Genomic DNA, 21498 nt, shown 5'->3' on the forward strand with positions numbered 1-21498 from the left:
ATTTGAGACATTCTGTCAAACCAACTTGCCTTTTTTTACAAATTTATTTTGTGCCCATTAATTTACCCAGGAAACAAAATCTGTTCATAAATATAAAAAAATTGCTCTGTTATTGCATAGCGGGACTTGCATAGTGATATAAAACGTACCGTCTTGAAAAAAATGTCTATATTTTTTTCTCTCTCTGGAAGGTAAACGTTTTCCCAAAACTAAATGTATTACTATTACTCACAAAAGTTGCAAAGAACATCAAATTTACCCATGAAACATGAAATTATCACTTTCAATGACAAAAACAAACACAGCCTTTTCTGAGGTTTTTAATCCAGGACTTTAACAGAATTGAAAACCTTTCCAAAGAAAAAAAATCTGTGAAAGCGGCAAGCAAGAAAATCAGAGATTGATTTAGAGTGCAAGGGACGGAACCACGCCAACTTTCTCTCAAGATCTCAGAATTATCTCCCTGTACGGCTTGTTAGAAACAAGCATGGCGGCAACGAGTGTAGAAAGCAAAGTTACCGAAGCAGGAAATGGAGAGCCAAGTAGCAATCCGACTGTCAGCGATGAAGACAAGAAAAAGGCGGAAGAACTGAAGGAGAAAGCCAATGATTTTTTCAAAAGTAATGGTCATGATTTTGTTTTATTCACGCGATCGTTCTATAACATTTTGGCCGGTTTTGCATGCGAAGCTGACGGATTTGACCGTAGTATAAATATGGCTCATGCAGCTAAGGTTTTCAGAGATATTTTAAGTGCCGTGACGATTCCTTTCCGGCTACCTCCTTTCCTTGCTATTGGATCGTTTAAATGGAATATAAATAACTTAACATGGTCCTGTGGTGCACTTGTCATGTCGATGTTTTGGTATTTTCAGTTGTGAATTTTAACGTGATTATATAACCTTGGGTCACACGAAAACATAATGTACAAGATACTTAGTATTCAATTGTTAACCGAAAATACTCTTGTATTTGTGTAGTGATCGCTGATTGAAATGTACTTACATGGTTATTTAAGAGAGGGGACTTTTGAGTAATGATGGTTTGTTTGTAATGTATTTGCCTTCACATTCACAATCACATGTGTCTTCACTGATTCAGTGGACATTCAGCTACAGAAGTCAAATAGATGAATTCTTGAAATAATTCTCTGGGGTTTGTATTGGCTGTTGAAGAGTTCTTTTTTTCTTGGGAGCAGCAAGGCAAATAAACCCATGTGTCATTGGAGTCAAGCAATCAACTGACATAATGATAATTGATAATGATATTTGCTATATTTCACTATGTCTATGATATAACTTATTAATATAAGTGAAAATTTGCTCTGATCTTTTTTTATGCACTGTCCACACAATACAAATTTTATAATGCTCATCGGGGCAAACTGTTCAATGCTGATGCGATCACGTACCTCAGTGCATAGATTACAGACCATGTGTCACAGTAGACTCGCCACTCCCTTATGTTTGGCCTGCAAGTAGTACAAGTAGTACAATGTTACGTGGGTTTATTTGCCTCAATGTTTCTTTGACAGAGCAAGTTTGTTCCACAACCCATACAAACCCGAGAGTTATTTTTGAACATCTCTTGACATTTGGTCCCACAAGAATATGTGTTTCTGGTGTGCTAATTAAAAAAACATGAATAATTCTCCAACAAATCTAGAAATAAAAAGTCAGTATCAACCAATGTACCATATTATTATCAAACAAAAATGTTAAATATATATTCGTTTATTTATTTGTTCATTTATTTTTTCATAACAGAGCAGAACTACAATGAGGCAATCAAGTACTACTCCGAGGCGATTGAGGCGAACCCTACAGTGGCTGCATACTACGGTAACCGGAGTTTTGCCCACCTGCGCACGGAGTCATTCGGCTATGCCTCGACAGATGCTAACAAAGCTCTGGCACTGGATAAAGCGTACATCAAGGTACACATTTATTTTTTCTTATATATTATGGAAACGTGTCTCCATGTGCCTGTGTGTGTGTGTGTGTTGAATACTAGGTTCAAGGATATCAGTTACTCTACTTAAAATCAGAGGTACAGTATTTCATAAATAATCATGACTGATGATTGGTATTGGTTGCTTGAAAAATGAAATCCGGCAGGCCTTTTCTGCCTCACATTTGGTAAATTGAAATGAGTGATGTTGTGATTTTGCAGGCTTACTACCGAAGGGCCTCAGCAAACATGGCACTGGGAAAGTTCAAGGAAGCTTTGAGAGACCTCAAATATGTAAGTAGTGCTAAGGAGTGTATCACAAGCAGCCCCACAGCATGCAGTCAGAGTCTCAACCCTTTGTCTGGGTCCTCGTTTTTGTGTCAGATACGGTCATAATTGTCATGTATTGTTTTCGTTGGGTATGTGTGTGTTTCTGTGTGAATTTGTTGATGGATTTTGAATCATTTGTTCCATTGTATTCATGTGACGATCTCCAAATCGAAGTTTCCAGGACATGATTTGTTATTTGTAGACAATCTGATACACAAGGTTTGCTGGATCATGTTATGAACAATTCATCTTTGAAAATTGAATGGGGTCATGTATGCTATATATACATACAGGGATGTCGTTAGGCGTCGGACATCGGACATAGACCGATTAAAAGGCTCAAATGTCCGATTCACTTAGCCGCATGGCGGTCAGATGTCCTATCGTTTTCAACTGAGCGCTGTCATTGTCCGATAAGAACTCCATTCCTTCGGACAGCGCGTTATTTGATAATGTTTCTTTCATGATAATAATCTTCAAAAAGTGACCAAGCGCTCTCGCGTACAGGTGCACTGAAGTTGTGCAGTGCAGATCTTACAAGATACAAGATACAAGATACAAGATATTTATTCACCAATTTTGCAAAAGGATTTCATCTTGGCACGGCACGGTAAAAATAAAATAAAAACCAACCAGACACATATGCAGACACGCATCACCATGCATGCATCCATACGTACATTACACTGTCATGCACACACAGACACAACTCACACACACACACACACACACACACACACACACATACACACACACACACACACACACACACACACACACACAATTATTTACATTCTCACACATAACCAGCCACATATCTACATCACAAATTCACATCGTCGCCTTGTAAAGGTAAAAACCATATCAGTTTAAAAGGGGTGCCAGTAATATCAATACAACGTTTGCGGTATGAGCTGTTTGCTTACATCCGTCTACAGCACTTAAGTTAGGAGTACGGGAGACAACTCCAACTGACCAAGGCTCGCGTATGCTTTAATTTGCTTTCGGTTAGAGTTGAAGCGCACGGCACTGAATTATGCCACCGAAAAAAGCTAAAGCCTGCCAAACAAACAAAAAAGCTGAACACGTTTGGCGTTTCAACGGCATCGTGTGCTACATTAGGCCCAAGAACATGGGAAAACACGGCTAGCAATAGCATAATTCCGGAAAATGACAGCGCCAATGACAGTTTCGCCGCTGAAACCTCCACAATTACGGAAAGTAAAGTTTCGTGACTTGAAGATGTACGTGTCGGTACAACAGGACGGGCGGGGATGTAGCTCAGTCGGTAGCGCGCTGGATTTGTATCCAGTTGGCCGCTGTCACCGTGAGTTCGTCCCCACGTTCGGCGAGAGATTTATTTCTCAGAGTCAACTTTGTGTGCAGACTCTCCTCGGTGTCCGAACACCCCCGTGTGTACACGCAAGCACAAGACCAAGTGCGCACGAAAAAGATCCTGTAATCCATGTCAGAGTTCGGTGAGTTATAGAAACACGAAAATACCCAGCATGCTTCCTCCGAAAACGGCGTATGGATGCCTAAATGGCGGGGTAAAAAACGGTCATACACGTAAAATTCCACTCGTGCAAAAAACACGAGTGTACGTGGGAGTTTCAGCCCACGAACGCAGAAGAAGAAGAAGGTACAACAGGACATTCGCACAGACGGTCTTTTAATAAGGTTAACTATTAATGGCTGACCCTGTTTAGTACTAGTTGGTTAGAATTTGACAGCAAAGAGACCATCTATATAGGTAAACTGCTTTGTAAAATATGTCAAGAAAAAGCTCTGTCAGGAAATCATGCAGTTTGTGTGCCAATCAAAGTAAGAGTGCTGAAGTTTTTGGTTGCTTTTTGGCTCACGTAAGTGTAGCCTATGCGATGGTAAACTTTGTCTGTCTGTGCGTGCGTGCGTATGTATGTGTGTATGTCTGTGGTAGAAACTTTAACATTTTTGGCTAAACACCGAAATACTCATTTCACGTGGTTAATTTTCAAGCACCATCTTCAAATTATTGAAGCAATGATCAACATTGTGTCGGCATGTGTGTAGTTAAAGCGTGTATCCAAAGAAAACGGGTGGTGGGGGGTTTTGAAGGGGTACAAGCAGTTGACTGATTTGTGTCGTGTTTGGCATGTAGACGGCAGGTCAGGTGTCAAGATCAGGTCAGGGGTCGCGCGAAGGATTGTGGTCCAGTTCTCACCTCGCCGATTCGCCGGGGAAGACGATTTCATGTTGTTCGGTTTCTAAGCTCCAGAAAAGTAAATAAAGAAGATACCAAAGGGAGATTTCCTACAATTTGATCTGCACAGCGTGTTTCCAATGTCCACGCGAGGAAGAGCTGTCGAAAGCGCGGCAGTCAGTGTCGATCTTGCAGCCGTATCCCGGTAAGTTCAGAGACAGATCTAGTGTCTCCCACTCTGATAACGTGTCACCTACTGTTAATCCGTTTTGTTTTAATTTCTTTTTATTTCAGCAGACACGGATGTCAAACACAGTGCTAGGCAGTCACCTCTAGTGAAATGAGTTGATCTAAAGTGCCTGTAATGTTTGGATGTCTTTGCTCGTGGTTCGATTTATGTGAATTTCAAGACTTGCAGTAGAGTCTCAAGTTAAGTTTACTCTGCCCGAAAAAAACTGTCCACCATTTACTTGAACATGCAGATATAAGGAAACGGAATGAATCTGTTCTCAAAGTCAAAATGATCACGATTTTTTCCTCAGATTCAAAACATGCACTGTCATGGTTTTGTCTGTACAATTTAGTAAGTCTTAAGTACTTTGCAACAACTTCCTTGAACGTGAAAGACAGTTTTTGAATGCTAGATCTGTATCGCGTTTCATTCCAGACTCGATCCTCTCTTTGATTGTAGATCTACTGTTTGCTGTTTACGCACTATCATATGATTCGCTATGTAACGTTTGGTAAGCTTACCTTGCCACAGCTTTCTTGTCTTTGTTGGCATTTCTGGCTGTGTTGACCGTCAGAATTATTTTAAGAACCAGGCTGCTGCAGTCGACATGTTTCGTATATTGTAGGGTTACCATGCTGCATAGGTAAAGTGGCTTGTATAACCTGACTATTCTGTTTCAAAACACTGTTTATATTTGTGTAGGTTGTAGTCATCATAACTAATCGCATTTTGCCATTTGTTTCAGAAAGGAGGTTAACCTACAACAAGATCGACGCTATGTCAGATATATGCCTCAGCCACATGAAGACTTCCGAATTTAGATCTACTCGGCATGGTGACAAGTCTTGATGAAAAGTATAGGACTGAGGACAGCAGTGGAAAAAGTGCCCACATGGCAGGTACCTAACCTATTACCCTAGTCATTTTATCTGTTTGCCTTCTTTTGAAAATTATACATGGAGTTGATATGATGCGTTAGTTTTAACTGTGTGTGTGTGTGTGCGTGTGTGTGTGTGTGTGTGTGTGTGTGTGTGTTTGTGTGTGTGTGTTACGGAGTGAGTGAGTTTGTGTTATGTTACTGTTTGTTGATTTCTTACGGGAGCCTTGAAGGCTTCGCCTCTTGTTTGTTTTTGTTTTTTGTGTGTGTCCTGTTTGAAACAAAAGTAATAAAACAATATATGCACACAATGTTGGTGCATATATTGATATGTATGTGTGTGTGTGATCATAATTTTGTGTTTTGCACAAAATTATAATGTCCTATTAAAATGTCTGAAAGCAGTCAAATGTCCTATTGATGCCGAAGAGCTCAGGACATTTGTCCTATAGGTATGAATTTGTGGCAACATCTCTGTACAGTGGAGTCCAGCTATAACGAACCTGGGTATAACGAAATCCCGCTTTTAACGAACTGCCATTGATTTCCCGGCAGACAGCCTTCTATTTCTTACTTGTTACTTTCCGGCTACAACGAACCTTTTGAACTCATTTGCATAACGAACCCCTCTTATAACAAACACGTTTTCATCGCCCCAGAGCCGTTTTGTCTCTAAAAGTCACAAGGCTACAACGAACTGATGTCAATAATTGTCTCCAAAGACAAAAATACACAAACACAAGTGCACATCGCGTGATGAGTGAACTCTGAACAAACAGCGGGAGGTGCACGGAACAGCCACCGCCACTGTGTTTTCACTATTCCAATCAGCTGGTAAGCTATGACTGTGCTCTAAAAAGTCACAAGGCTACAACGCAGGTCCATTGTGATAGCTGGGTGGCCTTGTTTATAGACACTGACCTTCTTCCCAGGGGTCATTGACCCAGTTTTAGCTATGAGAGGTGGTTCCCCTTTCATATGAGAGAGGAAACACTTCCTGCACCCAGGTCAGTGACCGAGTTTAACCTATGGGGAGTTTAACCTATGGGGCGGTCTCTTTGATGTCTTGAGAGGAAACTTGGCCAGGGTAGTACATGCACCAGAACTGGTGGACACCATGAAATGGGAGATTGATCAGAATGTACATGTACATGCTTTTACACGACTTTTTAAATTTTACTTCTAAAATTATGACAGAAAAGTGAACATTTGAACTATGCCTCTATGGATTATATTATGAAGCTGTTGAAAACATGCAGAGATTGTACTCTCCAAGGAAAGATCGATGGGACGATCATTTGAAGGTGAGTGGGAAAACTTGTCTTAAGGCCATTTAGGGTTGAAAACTCTACAGCGAATTACTGATATAACAAACTAAAATGTATCTCCCTTGAGATTCGTTGTACCCGGACTCCACTGTACATGCATTTAATAAGCAAGCTGACTTCAGTCCTGGGATCTGTAAGACAGCCACAGAATCTCACAGCTTGTGGTTTGCAGCATTTGCCTTCATAATTGTGTTGATGTTTTGCTTGCAAGGTGGTGACAGTGAGGCCCTCGGACAAGGACGCCAGTGCTCGCTACTCAGAGTGTGACAAGGTGGTGAAGCGCATCGCCTTTGAGCGAGCCATTGCTTCAGAAGACACCAAGTGTATGGCAGACCAAATCAACATCGACACAATGAGTAGGTTTTTCATTCTTCTGCACGTTTTGTTTTTTATTGCTCATTTGTTCTCATTGCTTCAGAAGAGAAGTGTTTGGCCGACCAAATCATCTTGCAGGTTTGGCGTTCAAACTACAAAGCACCAGGACAAAAATATATAATTCCCTTAACACTTCATGTGTAGCCTGAAATTCTAAAATGGCGAGTTTTGTTGTCCACAGCGATAGAAGACGACTACACAGGACCCAAACTTGAAGACGGCAAAGTGACGGACAAGTTTGTGAAGGACTTGCTGCAGACTTTCAAGGAGCAGAAGGGGCTTCACAAAAAGTATGCATACAAGGTCAGTGTACAGGAACTGAGGAGTGTTTCTTCGTAAAGCCCGTCCTTAATTGAGCCCGAAGTCAACTTTGCGAAGACTTAGCGAAGTCTTTTTACCGAAAACTCAGTGCTAAAGCTTTGTGCAGCCAGCTTTGCGAAGTATACTTTGCGTAGTCGACTCGCCCAGTTAAGGACAGGCTTAAGATTGTGTGGATGAGTTTCTGTGGGACAAGGCTGTATGTAGTACAGTTCAGGCCTGAAAGTGGCGAGTATTTTACTCGCCATGGCGAGTAGAAACATGTACCGTAACTGGCAAGTAGAAATGTTCATCTACTCGTAAAGTTGCTGAAACAAATTGTTGGTTTGGCTAGTAAAGTTTGCTCTCTGGCTAGTAATTGTTCAGAATCACTAGCCAAAGGCGAGTACATCATTTGTTCGATTTTCAGGACTGACAGTTTCTAGTTGATAGATGATCAGTCACAGCTTGACTTGCATTGTTCTGTATTTTTGCACACAGCTGTAATTGCCGTGTGAAGCACTTCACCTGATAGAAGATCTTCAAATGAAGAACATTTGTCCAGAGCTACCAACTGCTACACTTTCGGCGTAGCATGCTAGATTTTATGATCAATTGCTACGCTGTTACGCCAAGCTTAAAATTGCACGCTCAAACTCAGAGACAGTATCCATGTCCCCACCCCATGTCGCCACTGTTGCAGGTAAAAGACCTTGGTCATTCTGCCATAAGCGCAGATGGCTAAACACACATAGATAGATAGATAATTTATTGCCAAGTGTACAATACATGAATGAACATAAAAAATACACGAGGAAAGCAGCTTGCTGTGTGATAAAAACAAAAATAAATAGCATTCATACATCACTGGCGCATAGCATCATACATACATGGGTAAGACAATTTGGTATCACAGTAACTAATACATACACTATACAGACATGGTGAGAACTATGAAACTCTAAGAGCTATCGGAACCACAATAAAAGTACGCAGAATAAGATAGGATCCCCCCCCCCCCTGGGTAATGAAAACAAATCAGGATAGTCATCGGCAGTAATGTTGTAAACATGTTCTTTCTGCAGATTTTACTGGATGTGAAGGAGTATTTCCAGAAGCAGCCATCCTTGGTTCACATCACCGTCAAAGATGTAAGTTGTCTGTGTTTCTTATCCAGTTACTTTCACAGGAAGCAACATCATGAATAATGTCAACAATTAAGTGATTCTGACGAATCATTTTAGCAGTGCAGCTTTTGTGTATGTTCAAACGCACATAAAATACTAAGAAGTTTTACCGTGTGAATTCTGAACAAGTTGCAGTTAAATCAAAAACGTCCAATGGATTTATTGATGCTCCTCCGTCAAAAAATGAACAAGTTTTTGTGTGGTATAAACTCAGAAAGCTGATTAGGTCTGCCAGAAAGTGAATAATAGCAAATTAACATGCATGCGCATTGAATTCACTGACACCACGCTGTCAAAATCAAACTTAACACACTTCTCATGGATCACAGGATTAGGCAAAGATAAGGGCTGCTTTATTTCCAGCCATCTTTAAAGAGCATGAATTCAGTTTGTCTTTCATAATCTTTGTGTTGCATGTTTGCGCTGACAGGGTGAGAAGTTCACAGTGTGCGGAGATATACACGGCCAGTTCTATGACCTGGTCAACATCTTTGAGATCAACGGTCTGCCGTCAGAGACAAACCCTTACGTATCCTTTGTGGTTAGTGGCTGAAAACATATGTTGACAAGGCGTCAGTCACTATAGCGGTATAACCGACCAGAAAACATATGTTGACAAGGCGTCAGTCACTATAGCGGTATAACCGACCAGAAAACATATGTTGACAAGGCGTCAGTCACTATAGCGGTATAACCGACCAGAATTAAAGATACAGATGATGTCTGGTTACCTTGATAAAACTGGATCTTTGATCTGAACCTGAGGTCTACAAAAGATTGAAAATAGAGGACAAAAGTTGTGCGTGCAGCTATGATTTACAAAATGTGAGAAGGGTTTTTGTACTCGGACATGAAAGGACACTGGGCCTGTTAAGATATGAAACATATGTATAGATTATTAGGGACAGCTTTCTTTTTAAGTGGATGAAAGAGTTCTTCAAAAGTCAACATTTTCCTTGACTCCTACCTTGTTGTTTAATGGTGACTTTGTAGACAGGGGGTCATTCTCGGTGGAGTGCATCTTCACTCTCTTCTCTTTCAAGCTGCTCTATCCCAACCACTTCTTCATGGCACGAGGTAAGACTAGCAAAGAGTGCATGGTCTTCAGACCTTAGTTGCATGGATTTTGTTTGAGATATTTGATGTTTGTCAGGAGAATCTTGTCAAGGGAGTTGTGTTTGGTTATCTGACCGGTTTTAGAAAAAAATAATACATTCAAAGGAAAAGAATTAAACTTAACGCTGAGGGTTCCTAAGATGTGATGTTTCATGCGTCAAAGTTAGTCTGGTTTGAGATGTATTTTTGTTGGAATTACAAAGAAAGAGTTATTTAAAGCTTGCGAGGTCGCTGGAGTGTGTGCTCGTGTATTCCCTAATCCCACCCCCACCCACCCTCTCATTCTTGCTTTTACTTCCAACTTGTTAAGTTTTCTGTGTGCAGGAAACCATGAAAGTGAAAATATGAACCAGATGTACGGGTTTGAAGGAGAAGTGCGGTCAAAGTATCTTTTTTGTCAGTTTTACCTGCCTCTTTTGGGGGAACTTTTGAAAGGTGGATTTGTATGTCATTGTTTTGTGTCAGATGCTGTCAAGTTCAGAGACCTCTTCTTCCTCATTCTTCCGAATTCATAGGCTGAAACTCTTTTAGGTACACTTGTGATTTTTTGTACAATATTTTTTTTATTTTTTTTTACGTGTATGACTTTTTATCCCGCCATTTAGGCAGCCACTGGCCGATTTTCGGAGGATGCATGGTTGGTATTTTCGTGTTTCTATAACCCATCAAACTCTAACATGGATTACAGGATCTCTTTCGTGTTTACTTGGTCTTATGCTTTCGTGTACACATGAAAGGGGATAAGGCACTAGCAGTCTGCACATAATTTGACCTAGGAGATGGGACAATCTCCACCCACCAGGCACAACCGGGATTTGAACACTCAACCTTCTGCATAGGAGGCTGACGTCTTATTCACTAGACCATTGCACCTGTCAGTTCGGGGATATAGCTCAGTTGGTAGCGCGCTGGATTTGTATTCAGTTGACCGCTGTCAGCGTGAGTTCGATCCCAGGTTCGGCGGAAATTTATTTCAGAGTCAACTATGTGTGCAGACTCTCTTCGGTGTCCGAACCCTCCCCCCGTGTACACTACATTGGGTGTGCACGTTAAAGATCCCACGATTGACAAAAGGGTCTTTCCTGGCAAAATTGCTTAGGCACAGTTAATAATTGTCTACCTATACCCGTGTGACTTGGAATAATAGGCCGTGAAAGGTAAATATGCGCCGAAATGGCTGCAATCTACTGGCCGTATAAAATTTCATCTCACACGGCATCACTGCAGAGCGCCTAGAACTGTACCCACGGAATATGCGCGATATAAGCCTCATTGATTGATTGATTGAGTTCAGTAACCATGTAAACATCTTGGTAGCTTAGATATTGATAATGTTGACCCCCCTCCCCCCTCAACAATAACAAGGCTTTTTTTGTATACATGGGTGGGATTCTTCCGGTACAGTCGAACCTGTCTAAAGAGACCAACCAAGGGACTGAGCAAAAGTGGCCTCTTTAGACAGATGGTCTCTTTAGACAGGTGATTTATATAGTCGTAAAAACCGTCGGGGATCCTTTGGGGTGGTCTTTATGGACAGGTGGTCTCAAGGGCAGGTTCGACTGTATATGCCGGAAATCCGGATTCGATTATGGCCTTTTTACATTTAGTCAAGTTTTGACTAAATGTTTTAACATAGAGGGGGAATCGAGACGAGGGTCGTGGTGTATGTGTGTCTGTCTGTGTGTGTGTGTAGAGCGATTCAGAGTAAACTACTGGACCGATCTTTATGAAATTTTACATGAGAGTTCCTGGGTATGATATCCCCAGACGTTTTTTTCCTTTTTTGAGTCACTTGAGAAAAAGTGACTCTATGTAATCGGTCAGTGTTAGTCTGGCCGGCCGGCCGTCCGTAGACACCACCTTAACGTTGGACTTTTCTCGGAAACTATCAAAGCGATCGGGCTCATATTTTGTTTAGTCGTGACCTCCAATGACCTCTACACTTTAACGATGGTTTCGTTGACCTTTGACCTTTTTCAAGGTCACAGGTCAGCGTCAAAGGAAAAATTAGACATTTTATATCTTTGACAAAGTTCATCGGATGTGATTGAAACTTTGTAGGATTATTCTTTACATCAAAGTATTTACATCTGTAGCCTTTTACGAACGTTATCAGAAAAACAAGGGAGATAACTAGCCTTTTCTGTTCGGCAACACACAACTTAACGTTGGGCTTTTCTCGGAAACTATAAAAGTGACCGGGCTCAAATTTTATGTGAACGTGACTCATTGTGTTGTGAATAGCAATTTCTTCCTGTCCATCTGATGCCTCATATAATATTCAGAACTGCGAAAGTGACTCGATCGAGCGTTTGCTCTTCTTGTTTGATAAATGTCTTTGATGACGTCATATCCGGCTTTTTGTAAAAGTTGAGGCGGCACTGTCACACCCTCATTTTTCAATCAAATTGATTGAAATTTTTGTAAAGCAATCTTCGACGAAGGCCAGACTTCGGTATTGCATTTCAGCTTGGTGGCTTAAAAATTAATTGATGACTTTGGTCATTAAATATCTGAAAATTGTAATTAAAATTATTTTTTCATATAAAATTATCCAAATTTACGTTCATCTTATTCTACATCATTTCCTGATTCCAAAAATATATAAATATGTTATATTCGGATTAAAACCAATCTCTGAAAATTAAAAATATAAAAATTATGATCAAAATTGAATTTCCGAAATCGATTTAAAAAAAAAGTCATCTTATTCCTTGTTGGTTCCTGATTCCAAAAACATATAGATATGATATGTTTGGATTAAAAACACGCTCAGAAAGTTAAAACGAAGAGAGGTACAGAAAAGCGTGCTATGCAGCACAGCGAAACCACTACCGCGCTGAACAGGCTTGTCAGTTTCACTCCGTTATGCACAAGCAGCGGACTACGGTCATTGTGAAAAAATGCAGTGCGTTCAGTTTCATTCTGTGAGTTCCACAGCTTAACTAAATGTAGTAATTTCGCCTTACGCGACTTGTTCTTTTTTTTGTTGGTTCGGTTCAGGATTCATGACAGTTTTCAGTTCCACCCATGTGTTTACTATTTGCACAATGTCTCCTTAACCAGCTGCAGATTTTCCACTCAGATGGCGGCTCTGTTCACCGAGGTCTTTAACTGCCTGCCACTTGCTCACTGCATCGACAGGAAAATTCTGGTGAGACACACTGTTGCTGTCTTCTTAGGCTTTTGAGAGACTTTCTTTCTTTGAATTTAATTTATGTATCATTTGCTTCATTTCATTTGTAATAGCAAGAAAACTGTATAGTAAGAAACTTACTATTTGAGTACATCAGTGGCAACATTTGTACAAGGACACATATAAGAAAGTCTTGTAATTTTATTTAAAGAGCGATGTCTGGCTTCCCTCCCCCCCCCCCCCCCCTTTTTTGACTCACATGCGAAGCAAAAGTGAGTCTATGTACTCACCCGAGTCGTCCGTCCGTCCGTCCGTCCGGACGTCCGGACGTCCGTCCGTCCGTCCGTCCGGAAAACTTTAACGTTGGATATTTCTTGGACACTATTCAGTCTATCAGTACCAAATTTGGCAAGATGGTGTATGATGACAAGGCCCCAAAAAGCATACATAGCATCTTGACCTTGCTTCAAGGTCAAGGTCGCAGGGGCCATAAATGTTGCCTAAAAAACAGCTATTTTTCACATTTTTCCCATTTTCTCTGAAGTTTTTGAGATTCAATACCTCACCTATATATGATATATAGGGCAAAGTAAGCCCCATCTTTTGATACCAGTTTGGTTTACCTTGCTTCAAGGTCAAGGTCACAGGAGCTCTTCAAAGTTGGATTGTATACATATTTTGAAGTGACCTTGACCCTGAACTATGGAAGATAACTGTTTCAAACTTAAAAATTATGTGGGGCACATGTTATGCTTTCATCATGAGACACATTTGGTCATATGATCAAGGTCAAGGTCACTTTGACCCTTATGAAATGTGACCAAAATAAGGTAGTGAACCACTAAAAGTGACCATATCTCATGGTAGAAAGAGCCAATAAGCACCATTGTACTTCCTATGTCTTGAATTAACAACTTTGTGTTGCATGACCTTGGATGACCTTGACCTTGGGTCAAGGTCATGTATTTTGGTAGGAAAAATGTGTAAAGCATGTGAGTCGTATGGGCTTTGCCCTTCTTGTTTTGTAATGGTACAGTTTTGGTTTGGCTCTTTTAGGCTCCTGTCAAGTTTTACTGCAACCCGATTGATCTTTTTGTCGTGCCTGTATTTAGGTTTGCACGTTTCAGACAGGGCAGTTATGGTCACAAGATTTTGTTTTCTTTTGCCTTGTTCTTTGTTTGTAAACCAGACCCCTCATTTGCTGCCAAGATGTAAAAACTTAAACATACAAACTGTGCTGTTAACAGGTGATGCATGGAGGCTTACCTGAGAACCCCAACACATCGCTGGAAGAGATTGCTAAAGTGGATAGGAACAGACAACCTCCAGAGTCAGGTAAGCCCTGGTATATTCCCCCCCCCCCCCCCCCCCCCTTTTCCTCACACCCATGAAGGCAACTTACTGTCATTCATATATCTACACGGTATTCTTGCAAACGTACTTCAGAAATAACTCTTTCTGGTTTGTATATGTTGTGAAAGAGTGAATACTCTTGCTTTTAGTGAGGCAAGCTTTCTACACGTGATCCTTGTTCACATGTTTCCGACACACCCCTCGCTAGTGACTGGCCTATAATGTCACATGGGAAAGTTTGACTCGGTAAGACCAAGAGTATTCACGCTTTCACAACCCATACAAACCGGACATAGTTATTTCCAAACATATTCTCAGGAATGGCCAAATCTCAAAATTGAAACTCACCAACTGGTCGAGTAACTTCAAGAAAGTTACTAACTTGCCAGAAATTGTGCTGGTCTGGTACATACCACTGTTGCTGCATCTGCAGTGTTTATATGGCTTTGAAACTCGATATTACAAACAAAAGTGTTGCATTGGACCAGAATGTTCACTGGCCAGCCGGCCTACTTGCCAGGCGGCTTCTACTAGCCCGTCAGATTTTGTTCTTGCCCCTGGCGATCGAGCGTACGATTTGGCCATCCATGTGGTTTATTGCCGAGGTCCTTCTTCCTCTTCTTCTGCGTTCCCAGGCTGAGGGCCAATGAATGACCGTGTTGTGTGTGTGTGTTTGTAGGAATCATGTGTGACCTGTTGTGTGTGTGTGTGTTTACAGGAATCATGTGTGACCTGTTGTGTGTGTGTGTTTGTAGGAATCATGTGTGACCTGTTGTGTGTGTGTGTGTTTACAGGAATCATGTGTGACCTGTTGTGTGTGTGTTTACAGGAATCATGTGTGACCTGTTGTGTGTGTGTTTACAGGAATCATGTGTGACCTGTTGTGGTCCGACCCCCAGACGTTGCCAGGGACGTCTCCCAGCAAGCGTGGTGTGGGCGTCCAATTCGGCCCCAACGTCACGGCTGACTTCCTCAAAAGGAACGGCCTGGATTACATCATCCGCAGCCACGAGGTCAAGGACAAAGGTTACGAGGTGTCACATGATGGCAAGTGTGTGACCGTCTTTTCTGCGCCAAACTACTGGTAAATGACAGTATGTGTGTGTGTGTGTGTGCATGTGCTTTGATGCATATGTGTGTGCCATGAGCAAGTGTGTGTGCGTGGATGGTATGCAATGTGCTTGGATGTGTATGTGTGTATAAGTAGGTGTATGCAGAGCATCACATATAGACTGCAGGGTTAAAATTTAGCAAGTGCTTGACTGCAAAAGTACGCATTTTGTGATCATTTTGCTTGACTTTTTCTTTTCAATATCTTATTTGTCCCTAGGTTTTGATAGATTTTCTCTCTTCTTTCCTTTGGCGTGATTGTCTACCTTCCCTTCCCCACCAAATGGGGACAAAACCCAAGATAACTCTCACAGGATGAAGGCCAACTTTATGAAGCATTCACAAGATTATCTTATAGCTACAGTTGAACCCCCCTTTAAAGATCCTCCAATTTTTCAGATTTTCTGTTCATAACATGTGTAAATGTACCCACATTTAAAGACTCCTTCCTTTTTAAGACCTGCATTTTTAACAAGATTTTTGAAGGTGTTAGAATGGGGGTTTCACCGTATACTGGAGCCTAATTCAACCCCTGGGCTGATGTTGCTGCTTCTGCTCTAGAAAAGCTGATTAACTCTCAGGGCTGGGGATGGTACATGGGAAATGAGGAGGAAGGAGAGACCTCGGAACATGATTCTCCACATTGCTTGCAGACTTCTCAGAGATATTAAAAGCCTACTTATGTACTTTCACTTGCAGTGATACCATGGGCAACAAAGGGGCTTTCATCACTCTCACAGGGGGCACAGATCTCAAACCAAAGTTCACGACCTACGATGCAGTGGTGAGTCGACATTTCTCAGTTTATGACAAGTTGGCAAAATGTTCATGGTTGACAAGATGTTTGTACAAACCATTCCTTGTTTCTACTTTCGTGTGTGCTGAAAGAATTATGAGTGTTCCGTAACAAGTTTTGTGGAAAAGCGTGAAAACTGTATTTTGATTTGTAGTGTAAAATTACGTGAATGCAGCCATGAGCGTGAGCATGTTGGATATGTGTACGAGTGTGTGTGCGCATTCTGTTAAAAAAATGTTAAATCCGTGACTGCTTTGCAATTTTAGTGTGAGAGGAGTGAGTGTGAATTACTTGAATCTTAACAATAACAGATGAGAACAGAGAACACAGTAAAAAAAAAATTTTTTTTTTAAATCAGAATGTGAAAAATAAGTAAAAGGGTTAGAGGTTTTGGAGTGGAGAAAAGGGGGTAATGAGGGAGCAGGAGAAACTGCAAATGTTGTTTTCTGTTCCAGCCACACCCCAAGGTGAAACCCATGGCCTATGCAAGTCCTCTATTCGGGTTGTTTTAGGAGAGGAACATTCATGTCGCCCGAGATTCACCTGTGTGCACGACTCACCTGTGTGTGTGTAAAAGTAGCGTCTGAATGTGTGGTAGATGTTGTAGCATTTCACTGTCTTGTGCTGTTCAAAAGTGTGTAGGCAAGTTTGAATGGTGTTGGTTAGGTAGTGGTGAAATTGTTAGTACAAAATGTGTGTCACAAATGGAATGCTAATGGAAACACAGTTGACAGAATCTAACAATAATTTATCTGTTCTCATCAATATTGACTTGTTCATGGTAGGCACCTTTGTATCAGTGTGAAGAAGCAAGCACTTTAAATCATTAATCCTTCAGTGTTTATCTTTATGAGGCAGGGTTCTTTTTGTGAATCTGAAAACAAAAGTTGCTTGCCTGTTTTTTCTCAGGGTGGTTGAGTGGGAGTCATATGCATTACAAACATTTTAGCACTGCAGGGACTTTTTGTTATATGGGATCAGATTCATAATATTCAGCATGTGTACAGTTTTGAGTGTGTGTATGTGTGTGTGTTTTTACATAATGCACCAGTATGCATCTAGTAAGTTTGTGAGTATTATGCATATGGTTCCTGGTGAAAAGAATTAAATTTAATATGTTGAGCTGGTCATATTGCAATAAATACTCTACCCTTATATTGATGTGTTGCCTTTCATATAAATTATACTGTATTCACAATTCGTTGCTTAAGCATCAGTGAGTTCTTGTAAGAAATAATGAATTTATTTAGTTTAATTAATTGATTAAATTCTGAAATCAAAGCAATAAAACAAATCTAATTGACTGAGAACCTTTTTTTGTTGATAATATAAAAAAAATTGAGGTTGATTATAAGACCATGGTAATCAAAATCTGCTTCTTGTAGCACACAATGTCTGTTAGCTAGAAACAACTATGTGGCAAGAAGAAAAAACACACAGTACTACTAAGGTTAACATTTTGTGCCTGAAACTTACCTATGGAAAAAAAAGCATTCTCATATGTTTCTAAAAATATAGACTAAAAGGCAAAGCTGCATAGCATTACATATTCAGCTGTGGCTCCTCACAGTAAATAATTCATACATACTTCTCTTGAGCAGACTGAAAGAAATGTGCTTTGGTCGATCTCTTACTTTCTTAACTTATAAGTTACAGATGTGCAACTTTTTGGCCAAAAGTCACAGCTTTTTTTGCTCAGAGTGTGTAAGATTATATTTTGCTCCAAATAGAAGATTTTCAGAAATAACTGTGTGACTGGCCTGTGATGTGATGTGGGGAAACTTTCCCACATGACATTACAGGCCAGTCAGTAGCGAGGGTGTGTGTCAGATACACGTGTACAAGAACCACGTGTCGTAAGTTTGTCTGAGAAAAAGTAAAGCACTCAATCTTTCACAACCCATGCAAACCTGACAGAATTATTCCCGGTATTCGTCTAGTATTCATTGCAGGTGAACAGCTTTTAGGCTCAGAGTTTGTAAAAATTGCATATTTGTCTTTGGGTGAAACATGTATGTGGATCTCCTTACTTGCTCTTCAGTCTTTTGAAACATTTTCTGGAATTCAGTGGTACATTACATTAAAGCTTATTTTCAATAGCTGTTCCAGAGAGTGCATTTGTTTGAATAGATTATTTTTCTCTTTAACTGATTGAACTGTAAGCAAAAACCGTTGGTAGCTAAGTGGGTTCAAGGATTATATTCATACTGTCAACCCCACCCTGGCGACCACCTATTGATAACGACCAACCACCCAGTACGACCCCCCCCCCCCCCCCCCCCCCAAAGAAACCCTGCCAAGGTTCTTTCCTAGACGGATTTCACTTTTGGCAATGACCACCTAGTACCTGTGTATTAGGACCACTGTTAGTTGGTCCCTTGTGTGCTGGTTATAGACAGGTTCCACTGTCAGGCCTGGGAATGATACGCCTTTCCTTGTAAATACCACAAAGTCCTTTTCTAACTGTGTAAGAAAAGAGCCTCTGTGTGCCCTTAAAAATGCTTAAAACGCAAAATGTTCCCGTCAGTACGCCCAAACCACTTGTACTCATTCCCAGGCCTGCACACTACATTGGGGTGTGCACGTTAAAGATCCCACGATTGACAAAAGGGTCTTTCCTGGCAAAATTGTACAGGCATAGATAAAAATGTCCATCAAATACCCGTGGGACTTGGAATAAAGTTAAAAAAAAAAATTCCATCTCACACGGCATTAAGTCTCAGGAAACATGAATACACGCATGCAGGGAAAAAACAAATATGGGTAGCGCCGTATGTATGGCAGCTCGCTTTCCCCGGGGAGAAAGCAGCCCGAATTTCCATGAGGGTAACCTCACTGGACTGTAAATCTTATCCAATCCAATCCAATCCAAGTATATTGTTGTCGGACTTGACTTCCTTTGTTCCAAGCAGGTTGAATGTTGTCAAGATGGTGTTGATTGTCGCTGGGTTAGATTTAATGATTTTTGTTCCCCCTTGTGTAAACCTTCCATGAAACCAAATTATATGTGTATGTATGTGAAATGATGAAAGATGATTGGATAAAACATCTTGTTTGCGAGAGGTGGTTGTATTTTGATGGATTGTTAAGAAGGCTGTGTGTTATGTTGGATGTTTGAAATAGATTATGTGTCAGTTATTGGCTGTTTGAAATAGATTATGTGTCAGTTGTCCTGTTTTCCCATGTTTGGTCAGGGTGGCAAAAAAAAGTGACATTCATTCATGTTTAATCATTATCATTTGGTCCCTTCGGATTCCTCACCCAAAAATTAAAATGACAGCGGTTTCATCTTGTACAAGCTATATTCAGTCATCTTGTGTGTTGTTTGGGGTTTGATTTTCTTCTGTTTTTTTCTTCTCCATCATGTTAGTTTATAAATACTGTAGTTTACTTTGGTTACAGCGGTAATGCTTATCACACAGACGGAAATGCCAGCAGTGCAAATCAAAAAGGCTCATACAATCACAGACTGATGTTTATCTTCTCTGTCAAACTAATTTATTTTACCAGAAAAGTGTAGGTCACAATCACTAACAAAAATATTACTGAAGGCTATTTTTCTCTTGACAAAGTTCACTTGCTCACTGATTGTTGTATGAGAGATATTAAAGAGAATATCTTCACCCCCTTGTCTCACTCTTTAATGAGCAAGAGCCTCTACATGTATCACAAAAGATGAAATATAAAAAATATCAGCATGGTTAATATTGACATGTTAGTTGACACTGTGATACCACTAGAATGATTCTTGTAGGGAGCCTCCTATGCAGTCTCTCTCACTCTCTCTTTGTGTTTAAAATGAAGTGTGGGGTCAAAGTTGGTGTGACACTTTGCTGATACGTAATGCAATCATTTTGTGTGCTTTTTGCATTCCTGCTGAAGTTGGCTTTTAAATAAACAATGATTGATTTCAGCTTTGGTCTATGCCAAAGAGTTGTAACCCAATGCCTCTTGGAGCGCCCATATGCAGATCCAGAAATGCCTGATAAACACCATGCTACCTACTTTCACTTATAAGCAGTCCGGACTGCAAGAAGAAGAAGATATTACCTTTAATGCATGATGACGCAGATCCATTTCCAGTTCTACCCATTTCCTGTGAGGTTTTAAGAGTTGACAGTGTTCAGTAAACTTGCTGTACTTACTTTGCTTAGATTTTTTTAAAGTTAGACATTCACAGAGTTACTTTCCATGTCATGGAAATTGTATAGGAAACTCTCTGGTGTGTTCACTGAAATTTGTAAAAGCACTGCTCATAAAATCTGTAGATGCACTGCTCATTAACAAAATTCTATGGAAGCTCTGCTCATAATAAATTCTATAGAAGCACTGCTCAACTTCTTATTTTTTCTAGATGATTTGTGCCAATGTAATTGACATAAACTGAATCCTGTTTCCTACAGACAAGAATTGCTTGCGACTTGTCGTTTGCTATGCAAGACAGCGAGGGTGTATATTAAACCAGTTCGTGCTCGCCAGGCAAGATTAAAACACAATTGGTTGATAACAAAAGAGTCGTCTGCACTCTTTGGTGAATAGCAAATGAGATTAGCAGCTGTGCAGCCGCCATGTTTTCTTACCTAGCGAGCACCCAAAGAGGAACACTCACCTATTCTCGCCAAATCCCAGCTTCGCTTGTGGCGAGCGGTCCCTATGAAATGGCAGCTGAATATTTTGCTGATTCTCTATCTTCATGGTTTTCAGATTGTGACGTGTACTTACTGCCAACACAAAACATCACGCAATGTAAAAGAACAGTGTGTATACTTTCTGAAAAACATTCACAGAAATACAAAAAACAAATAAACACGCACATTGTTTTAACATTTGTTCAAGTGTAGGAGTATTAACTTTGGGTAGTTAGTCATGGGCATAAGGACTTGGGATTTGATTGACAGAACTTTCTCCACAAAAGTGTGCTGACAATCAACGTATTCAAAGTTTCACCTTGTGATGTTCACCTTTACCTAGACCACTGAATGCAGGATGGTAGATAAGAGGAAGACCAATAAAATGTTTGACAATAATGAGTGAAGTCTCTTGTTGCTTAATTTATGTGATTCTTCACAGAGTAAGAGAGGAGTAATGTGTGTGTGTATGTGTGTGTGTATGTGTGTTAGCATGTACGTATGCGCAAGTCTGCTTGTGTATGTCTGTGAACAAAAATAGATGTGAACATGAGCAAATTGTATAACCAGCAATTCTCTCTTCAAACACATACACAAACACA

General features: G+C 40.5%; 1 protein-coding gene across 1 annotated transcript; it reads left to right on the plus strand.

Annotated features, from left to right (window-relative positions):
* The first annotated feature begins 463 nt into the window (after positions 1-463).
* On the plus strand, positions 464-21303 carry LOC138953052 (serine/threonine-protein phosphatase 5-like). Its single transcript, XM_070324824.1, has 14 exons — positions 464-620; positions 1766-1935; positions 2172-2243; positions 7110-7254; positions 7455-7576; positions 8656-8721; positions 9188-9286; positions 9729-9834; positions 10198-10258; positions 12946-13027; positions 14257-14344; positions 15227-15446; positions 16172-16256; positions 16724-21303. Exons 1-14 carry the CDS (start codon positions 488-490, stop codon positions 16778-16780), a joined length of 1506 nt encoding a protein of 501 aa, XP_070180925.1. The 5' UTR covers positions 464-487; the 3' UTR covers positions 16781-21303.
* The last annotated feature ends 195 nt before the right edge of the window (positions 21304-21498 follow it).

Source organism: Littorina saxatilis, linkage group LG17, assembly GCF_037325665.1.
Source record: "Littorina saxatilis isolate snail1 linkage group LG17, US_GU_Lsax_2.0, whole genome shotgun sequence".
Lineage (NCBI taxonomy): Eukaryota > Metazoa > Mollusca > Gastropoda > Littorinimorpha > Littorinidae > Littorina > Littorina saxatilis.